Source organism: Anser cygnoides, chromosome 5 (assembly GCF_040182565.1).
Source record: "Anser cygnoides isolate HZ-2024a breed goose chromosome 5, Taihu_goose_T2T_genome, whole genome shotgun sequence".
In the NCBI taxonomy this organism is placed as follows: Eukaryota; Metazoa; Chordata; class Aves; order Anseriformes; family Anatidae; genus Anser; species Anser cygnoides.
Window position 1 is genome coordinate 31,624,993 of NC_089877.1, and position 9,774 is coordinate 31,634,766.

Below are 9,774 nucleotides of genomic sequence, written 5' to 3' on the forward strand. Positions count from 1 at the left end.
AAGCAGTGCACTGAATCAAAAAACTTGGATCCTAAAAGATTCCCAGGACAACCTAAAATGGGAAATTAAAGACTTTAAAGAGTAATTAACTGAACAACAAACTAAACCATCTCAATATTGACATCTGTTTCTCATACTACCGCTCTGGTACAGCTAGATATTGTGGATGACCTTACAGATTTATGCTATTTTTCTCATCTATCCCCATACCTTCCGGATAACTCAGATGAACAGGGGGAGGAGGAAACTGATTCCACTGCTAGCCCTAAGTATGGACCCTATCTAAATTGTCCTGTTGGAGGAAAAACTGTAACCTTTCTCCTTGATACCAGAGCTTCTCATTCCACTTCACCTGCCTCTGACTTCCCACATTACCTTTTCTTCTGAAGTTGTAAATGGTGTGGGTATTGCAGGATAATCCATCCTATGTCCTCTTACAACTTCTGACAGTGTTTCAGTTGGTCCTGTTTCTGATTATCTTACTTTTCTTTTAATAGCTACTGCTTTTAGTAACTTGTTGAGCAAAGATCTCTTATGTAAACTAAGTTGTGCCATCCACTGTTACCTGGATGGAATGTTTCTTGACATGTCAACAATGCATCAGGAAGAATTCATCTCTCTCTTTCATCTCTGGCAATCTAATCTTGCGTTGACACCTGTCTCTCCAGACCCATCTTTTCTTCAGGACATCATGGAGCAAGGACATTTTTCAGGACATCGGGACTTCAAGACATCTTTACAGATTTGGTGTTCTCACACTAATGAAGTAGGCCACATGCTAAGTGCTGAACCTGTCCAAATTACTTTAAACTGTGAAAAGCTTCTCCTGTGTGTTTCTCAGTAACTTATCTCAAAGGAAAGGTATCTGACTGGCAATTGATTCTCTTTTGCCAGCCCCTATGGATGGTGAATCTCATGACTGTCTTACCAAACAGATCCTTACTTCATGGCCTGATCTTCAGAATGTGCCTTTGCTCAACCCAGATCTTATCATTTCTGTGAGTGGCTCTTGCCTCCAAGATGCAACTGGAAAACTTGTTTCCAGCTGTGCTGTCTATACTGTGCATGGCACATTGGAGGGCTTTGCTCTTCCTTCTCTCTCTTCTGCACGAGTTGCTGAACTTGTTGATTTATCTGTGCCTGTGTTCTGGATCAGAGTCAATCTGCAACCATCTACCCTGACTCTTGCTATGTCTTTGGTGTTGTACGTGATTTTGGTCAGCTTTGGAATCACTGGTTTTCCTACCTGTACAGGTTCTCCTATTAAGAGTAATTGTTATGTGATGCTCTTTTACAAGCCCTTCTTCTATCCTCTTCTTTATCTATTGTTACATGTCAGGCTGACACAGTTTCAGCTGGGATAAAGTTAATTTTCCTCATAGTAGCTGGTATGGTGCCAGCTGAAACCACAACATGGGGCCATGACACTGTCACATGAGGAAATGACCTGGCTGATCATCCTGCCAGTATTGTGGCCCTTTGTAGCCCTTGGGCTCTGGATTTTGTTGTCATTTGTCTTTCTGACTCTGATTCACCATCTCTTTCAGAACTTTAATTATTGTAGAACACGGCTCCTGCAACTGAGAAGGACTCGGCTCCACAGTGGTTGCCAATTTCATCCAGATTCTTTATGGCATTCTCCGGATAGTCCTCTGGTCATGCCTCACTCCATTTTACCCTGTCTTGCGCGTGTGTCACACTCTGTGGCTCACACTAGCCAAGGGGGGATGATTGCAGCTATACAGTGAGAATGGTTTGCTCCAAATTTTTCTGTGAAGCACGGCAGTATTGCAGTACCTATCCCCTGTGCCTAGTCCCTAACACAGGCCGGTATACAGAAACAACCCCTGCAGCACATCTCTAACCTTGGGACCTGCAAATAATCTGCAGATAGTTTCCTCCAGATGGCTAAATGTTGTAATCCAGAATATGTGTTTGTAATCCATTGCAAATTCTCAGGATGGGTTGAGGCTTATCCCTGCAAACATGCTCATGTCACTATTGTGGCCAAGAAACTTTTAAGAGACTTGATATTTTGATTTGGCTTTCCTCTTACAACAGGTAGTAATCAAGGCACTCATTTCGCAAGCTAAGTGATTAAAACTTTTGCACAGCTTTAAAGATTAAGCAACACCAGGATTGTGCCTACCATCTTCAATATAGCAGTACAGCAGAAAGAAGAAACTCTGACATGAGAAGTAAATTAGCTAAGGCATGTTAAGAAACAGGCCTAAAATGTCCAGAAACACAGCCACTACCATTGTTGTATATGCAAAGCACAGCAAATAGGAAGCATGGCTGTTTGCCTCGTGAAATCCTTATGGGATGGCCTATGAGCCTTTCCCATTCACCACCTGAAGCACCGCATAGACTTGACCTGCAACTGACTGATGTTTTAACATTAAATTATTGCAGGCCCCTAATGAAACATGTAATAACTGTACATTCTCAAGTAATGCAAGATCTTCCAGAGCTTTCCTTCAAACTGTGCCACGCTCTGGAACCAGGAGGCTGGGCTTACATCAAGGTGCGCCAGAGAAAGAATTCTGGAAGGGAGCACACCAGTTACACTGCACTACCCTCACTGCCATCAAAAGCAAAGGAATTCCGCACCAGGTATGTGAATCTCCCTGTAGGAAGGTACCACCACCCAACAACACAACACAGAAAGGTGCCCCCTCCAGAAAACACGATGCTGACCCTTAATCTTAAACCCTCTTCTCCAGGCCTGGATTTGTGACTGGACTGCGGTCACAAGGATGCATGACCACAACATGGTCTCTGACCATGAAAATCAGATCCATCTTCAATTGCTCTTTTAACCTCTGGAATTACTTTTACAACTATTTAGAAATATTATTACAATTAATTTGTATAATTTTACTTTATTCTAAGCCAAAAGTTGTTTATACATTAATAGCACAGGAAATGAGGTTCCAAATTCTGACCAAAACATTTTTAGGCTATGCTCTGCATGGATTAGGAACCTATTGATTATGGAGAGGTATCTCTCTCCTTAACCTTGCAGCTTGGGTAGCTGTTGTGGCAAATCTATCCAAGTGCTGGATTTGCACATGTCACAGAATCACAGAATCATTAAGGTTGGAAGAGACCTTCAAGATCATCTGGTCCAACCATCCCCTACTAATGTCACCCACTAAACCCTGTACCTAAGCACCAGGTCCAACTTTTCGTTGAACAACCACAGGGATGGTGATGCCACCACCACCCTGGGCAACCCGTTCCAATGCCCAGCTGCTCTTTCTGAGAAGAAAAGTCTCCTAATTTCAAACCTGAACCTCCCCTGGTGCAATTTGAGGCCATTTCTTCTAGTCCTATTGATTCATGGAAGAACTCTCCAACTCAAAGCAAATGAGTTATAAAGTAGGTATGTGGTTTATTTCGGCACCGGGCCCATGCGGGATAGCTCCCAAAGGCATGCGTGCCCCAATGTGGCAACTTGCCCTGGTTATATGGAGTAAAGAGTTACATATGCATGAAGTTTCCCAATATGCCTATGCATATGCATAACCTATCCCCACTTTGTATTAAAATTAGCTCCAAGAAGTCATTTCCATAAACTCCTCCTGTCTGCGTTTGCTCAGTGCCTTCTGGTGGTGGTCGCTGGGGGGTCGTGGGGATGAAGGCTGATAACTAACTCTTCATCACCACTAGTTGACCCCCTGCCTTTGTACAGACTCAGCTGCTCCTTGGCTCTTGTCCAAACCACAATGTCGGTCTCAGCTGGTTTTTGAGACAGGTTCCCCATTTTTGTCAGGAAACATCCTCTGTGAGGGGCCCCGAGACTCCTTGTTTCGGTTAATTTGCACAGTAGTAAGCAAAGACACTCAGCAACATCTATGTTAATGTGATTAAGCAAGCCCCCATTCTTCCATTCCTGGATTTAATAATAACGATTGTTTATTTAGAAATCACTAATGTGATTAAATAAGCCCCCATTCTTCTATCCCTGGCTTCACTATCACTGGTTATCTGCGAGGCTGACCCCCAGCTCCCCACAGCTTCCTTTCAGGTAGCTGTAGAGAGCAATGAGGTCTCCCCTGAGCCTCCTCTTCTCCAGACTAAACACCCCCAGTTCCCTCAGCCGCTCCTCACAGGACTTGTGTTCCCGAATGTGAATTCCTACGGTTGGTGCTCATGCTCTGTGACTAAAAGGTTGGACAAAATGGCGGGCGTGAGCTGATTTTGCTCCTATGAGCACTTCAAAACACCCCGAATGGATCCCGTCCCAAACGGCCCCTTTCCGATGCCTCGGCCGAGGGGCGAGGGAAGGCGGCACGCCGCCAGGGTCTTCGCCGTCACCAGGCTTCGCCTGCAGCGATGCGAGCTGGGAGCCTGCACCGCTCTGTGTGAGGCGCTACAGCCCCACAGGGCGGGCCGCGGGGTAACACCGCTCGGCCCTAACACGCTGGCGCTGCCCCACAGCCGAGCCGCCGCTCCCCGTCATGGGCTCCCGCGCAGCGCCCAGGCCCCTCCCCGAGCGGCGGCGGGCGGGCCGAGGGCGCCCCAGCCCAGCCCGGATCGGGCGGGCAGGGCAGAGCGCCGGCCCGCCGAGGCGGAAGCGTTGCGGGGCCATGGGGCAGGTCGCTGCCCTCTCCCTGAGCCGGGTGAGCGGTCGCTGCTGGCAGAGGCTCCCCTGGCCCGGCCCCGCGCGGTTCCCTGGTGCGCTCCCCGCCCGCAGCCTGTCCTCCATGGCCGCCGCCATCCGCTTCTCGCCGGCCGCCCGCAGCCTCTTCGACGAGCCGCTGGCCATCGCCGTGCAGGGCCTCGGCCCGCGGCAGCAGGTCACGCTGCGGACATCCTTGCGGGACGAGGCGGGAGAGCTCTTCGAGGCCCACGGCCGGTACCAGGCGGCGGACGACGGGGAGCTGGACCTGGCCCGCTGCCCCGCGCTGCCGGGAGGCAGCTTCAGCGGCCTGGAGCCCATGGGGCTGCTCTGGGCTTTGCAGCCCCGCAAGCCCTTCTGGCGGCTGGTGAAGAAGGACGTGCAGACCCCCTTCCGCCTGCAGCTGGAGGTGTTTGAGGGCCACGGGGACACCCCCGGGCAGCTCCTGGCCCAGGCCGAGCACGAGCGGGTGTTCCTGCGGGACGGGGTGCGCAGGGTGCCGGTGCGCGAGGGGAGGATCCGGGCCACGCTCTTCCTGCCCCCCGGTGAGTACCGGCCCTGCCGGGCTCCTTGCCCCGTGAGTTTATTTTAGTGACTGCTGTTCAGCCCGGGGTCCACGGTTGTTTTCGGCAGGGCTGCTGCTCAGGCAGTCACTTCCCAAGGTGTGGGGTTGCATGTGATTGCTCTGTGCCCAGAGAACACCTTCACCCTTTACCGTGGGTGAAGACTTCATGACCTGTCTGTTAGCCCAGTCTCTAAATTCACCAGAATCCCCCTGGATTGAAGCTCACCCTCAGTGCTCTCTCACATTTACTGCCATCCACAAACTGTCACCGTACTAGTTGTTGATACAGAACCGTAGGTTGCTCAGAGGAAAGCTTGGTTTTGGCCAACAGTTGTATGTGAACACTTGTTTGTTTTCAAATGCCGTGGTGGTGGCGTGTGGTGCCGGCCGGCTCTCAACCTACCTTTCCCCTACCTGGCTGCTCTCCAGGGAACTCAGCTAGTCATTCTCAGGGTTGAACATTGCTGTCCAAAAGCCTCAGGTCCTCACTGTGCTGCTGCCCATCCCAGCCTTTCCCCAAATCCTGAACTCAGTCATTTCAGAGTTGCTGCAGTCCAAGCTGCTTTTTGCTGCCAGATTTGCACCACTTCTCTCCACTTCCAAGCAGGAAGTCAAGTAGAGCATTATACAGGTTTGCCCTTACAGCCTTTCTGTCAGCAAATTATCGAGAGGGTCTCAGAGGTTTCCAGATTGCCTGAAAAATGCTGTGTTGTCCTCCCAGCAACTGTTAAGGCTTATGCTGGTTGTCAGTAGGAAGCCTCATCTCTCACCTTGACTTGGTCAGGTGCTCTTTAGCAGTCACGATACCCCAACACATTCCCATCTTCTCTTCTCCCTGTGACCCAGAGGCTCTCACCAGGTGTGTCTCTGGTTTTATGCTGGAACCCCACAGAGTCAGAGAGCACTTCTACATAGCATGCGCTTTTCCCTCCCCGCCTCCTTCCCTGCCTGCCCTTGGTAGCTCCTCCATGAGAGCAGTGCAATCATACGTGTTGTCCTAGCCAGCATCCCTGATTATGATTGCGTTGTAGCCCTGTGGCTGGTGGTGAGTTTCCAGTTCGTGTTGTTTGTTGCCCAAGTTCTGCGCATTAGTGTGTGGACACCTGAGATTGCCTATATTCAGAGCAGGAATGAAGAATCCTTATGGCCTCCTCCTTTTCATACTTCTTTATCAGTTTGTAGCAGTCCCTCTCAGCTCCGTTCCATCCCTGTCTCCTGATGAGCCTAAGGCAGAGTTTCCCTCATGAGGGTAGCAAGGCCGACTGCAAGTATTTTCTTCCCTTAGTGCCCTGCTTAACCTGCTGTAGTACATTAACACAGGAACTGAGAAGCTCGGAACATCAGAAGATGAGATTTTTGGATCCATCTTTTAAGAAATGCAGTGAGGAGAATCCTCCTGGGTATTTTTGAAGCAGAGCTTGGTATCTTTGCAGGGAGCTTACATTATATAGGGAACTAGATGTGACTGTCAGGGGAGCCCTTCCCTTCCAGCACTGATGTTCACTAAAACGTTAGCAAGACTGCTGTTTTGTGCTGTCTTGTTTAATCTTGAAGCAATTTAGCCATTTACTGAAAATTGGCACAGAATTTAGGATGCTTAGTACCATTCTTGATGGTTTTTTTTTTTTTTTAAAGATACATTCCCTGTCCTATCAATTTGGGATATAAATGAAAAGTGATGGGTTAAGGTATCTGTTTTGTGGTCTGTTGCAGGAAATGGCCCCTTTCCTGGAATTATTGACTTGTATGGAACTGGGGGAGGACTCCCTGAATACAGGGCATGCCTGCTGGCCAACTATGGCTTTGCTGTGCTGGCTCTGGCTTTCTACGGCTATGAAGATCTCCCCAAGGAGATGAAGGAGTTCCACCTGGAGTATTTTGAAGAAGCTGTAAACTACATGTTAAAACACACCCAGGTTGGCTTTTTTATTGACTCTCTCTCACTACTGGTAATTGTCATTAGTTAAGTCCTGTCAGACTGCACACAGGGCAGAAGTGCTCTATTTAAAATAGCATCTCTGTCCACGTTGGCTGTAAATAGTTCCTTTCATATCTTTAACTCCCATTACAGCGATTCTCTGGCAGATTATTCCTGTTCTTCTGAACTGGTCGGGTGACACAATGACATGTGGGTCACATACTGGTAATTTCTGCTTCATTCAGCCCAGTGTTGTAACTAGGGAACCAGGAGCCTTGAGGCTTATCAGGCTTCCAACAGGGCTTTGAGGTTTACGCTCTGTAAAATGTCCTTGAGAACTAAATGTCCGTTTCAGCCTTGGAGCATGTGATACGCCTCTGTGATCCAGGGCTTAAGAAGTCCATAAATACACATTTGTTGCTGTGTATTGTAATAAGCTGTTGTAGTCACTCCAAATGGTGGTATGTGGTGTGTGGCTTTTAGTAGCTGGCTGTGAACTCAGGGATCAGGGTTCCTGAGCTGGCACCTCTTGGAAGAGAGCGAGCTCTGCTTAGGTCTGCATCAAGATGGCACCTCTTGGAAGAGAGCCCTGCTTAGTTCTGCGTCTTCTTCCAAATAGCTGTACACAGCCATGGCTAGAATTGCACAAGGCAGTGTCTTGCCTCACTGGAGAGCTCAAAATAAATACCTTCCTCAGCCTCAGAAAGATGAGTAATTGTTAAAGGCCTTGGTTGCCTTTCAGCTGCCTTAACCCTAACTGCTTTTGCTACTCCTCTGCCCAAAAACTACTTTTTTTTTTTTATCTCCCCCTGGCAACAGTATCTTAGCCTCTCATTAACACCTTCACTGATACCTGCCACCATGTTTTCAACGTTTTGCAAAGTTTGAGCTGTATTTTCTAATTTCCCCCTTTTCTGTGCTTCAAAGACAGTGGGTGTGGAGCCTGTCATGCTGGTGCTAAGGTACAGAAGGTATTAAATTTTAGTGCTGTCTCAGAGCCTTTTTAGCCCAGAGGGTCTTTGGATGTTGGAGCAATTGAGATATTCACTAACCATCTTCCAGTGTCCTCTGTTAGGATGCTGCTGCAGTGTCAGCAGGGCTTGTGGTAATAAATCAAACACAGAGCAGTGCTCCGAGGTCCTTCAGACATGGGCCTTGCACACAGGACCTTAGATGCCTCTATCTGGGGTCCAAATTCAGAACAAAGACTGCTGCGAACATGGCAGCACTTCAAAGAAATAGCAAGCGGTGGTTTATTGATTGTGGTTTCTCGTTCTCTCCCATCCAGGTGAAAGGCCCAGGGGTTGGGCTGCTTGGATTCTCGAAGGGGGGTGACCTGTGCCTCTCCATGGCCTCATTCCTGAAGGGCATCACGGCCACCGCTGTGATCAATGGCTCGGTGGCGAATGTGGGCGCAGTGCTCCGCTACAAGGATATCACCATTCCCCCCCTCGGTGCCGACAGAAAACGCATCAAGATCAACAAGTCTGGGATTGTTGATATTGTCGATGTACTGAACAACCCGTTAGAAGGGCCTGACCGCCAAAGCTTTATCCCTTTGGAGAAGGCCGAGTGTCGCTTTTTGTTCATTGTTGGCCAGGATGATCACAACTGGAAAAGTGAATTCTTTGCAGTTGAGGGGAGCAAACATTTGCAGGCACATGGGAAGGAAAAGCCTGAGATAGTCTGTTATCCTGGAGCAGGGCATTATATCGAACCCCCCTTTTTCCCAATGTGCGCAGCCTCAATGCACCTGCTAGTTGGCAAGCCTGTGATGTGGGGAGGGGAGCCCAAGGCACACTCCGAGGCACAGAAAGGTGCCTGGCAGCAGATCCAAGCCTTCTTCCACAGGCACCTCAATGGCAAGCCATCTGGAACAACAAATAAGCTGTGATGTGAGTTAGGTTACTTTCCAGAGGAAGATGCTGGTGTTTCAGATTTGTTTTGTTATATGGCTCTGAGTGAGAGCAAAAAAACATCAGAAAATAAGCTGTTGAGTTTCTTTGAGGAAGATAGTGAGTGAGAGCCATGAGAGCTGCTTCTTTTCACAGTGTCTTCTAACCTCAGGGATGTCTTGACCTCCTTACTGTACGTGGTATGGGTTTCCAAGCTGTGGAAAAATGATGGTGGCAAGGCTGGGTCTGTTTTGAATATGAGTTTAAGTGGGAGGTAACTAAGCTGAGCTGAGAAATGGGATGAAAATTTACCTTGCAGGGCTTCCTTAGAGGAAGTGTGTTGGATGCCATCGTCCTTACCAGAGATGGTTTCTTGCACTATTCTTTCTAGAAGCAGCTCTTCTTTCTGCCTACCTCCAGTAATCTTCTCTTTCTCCATGTGCACTTCCTTCTATTTTACTGTTCTTTTCTCCTCTCCCACATCACCAAAACGTATGCATCTGCCTTAACACTGTCAATTTTGAGATCTAGTGTTAATATGGTTTTCACTTACAAGTGTGGCAATACTGTGCCAGCATCCTGAAATAACAAATTAACTAATTTATAGATGACAACAGCCCATAGCCTGACAGAATATTCTGGGTATATCCAGTAGAAATGAGAGAACTTCGTGGTTTTGGAACATTCAGAAGCATAAGGGAAAGCAGCAGAACTGGCGTGGACCTGTTGGTGGTGACACCTGGGCCTGCATGTGGTCACCTCAGCAGGG

At 48.4% G+C, this 9,774-nt stretch overlaps 1 protein-coding gene across 1 annotated transcript; it reads left to right on the forward strand.

Moving 5' to 3' along the window:
- Window positions 1-4,506: 4,506 nt before the first annotated feature.
- LOC136786302 (acyl-coenzyme A thioesterase 1-like) lies at window positions 4,507-9,099 on the forward strand. Its single transcript, XM_066998715.1, has 3 exons — window positions 4,507-5,172; window positions 6,906-7,108; window positions 8,399-9,099. The coding sequence occupies exons 1-3, from the start codon at window positions 4,596-4,598 to the stop codon at window positions 9,002-9,004; spliced, it is 1,386 nt and encodes a 461-aa protein (XP_066854816.1). The 5' UTR covers window positions 4,507-4,595; the 3' UTR covers window positions 9,005-9,099.
- The last annotated feature ends 675 nt before the right edge of the window (window positions 9,100-9,774 follow it).

What these genes read in the sequence shown, in the direction of transcription:
- LOC136786302 (XM_066998715.1), top strand. Translation starts at nt 4,596, where the DNA reads ATGGGGCAGGTCGCTGCCCTCTCCCTGAGCCGGGTGAGCGGTCGCTGC. An exon ending in CACGCTCTTCCTGCCCCCCG is followed by an intron (nt 5,173 to 6,905) that starts GTGAGTACCGGC and finishes GGTCTGTTGCAG; the next exon opens with GAAATGGCCCCTTTCCTGGA. An exon ending in ACATGTTAAAACACACCCAG is followed by an intron (nt 7,109 to 8,398) that starts GTTGGCTTTTTT and finishes TCTCCCATCCAG; the next exon opens with GTGAAAGGCCCAGGGGTTGG.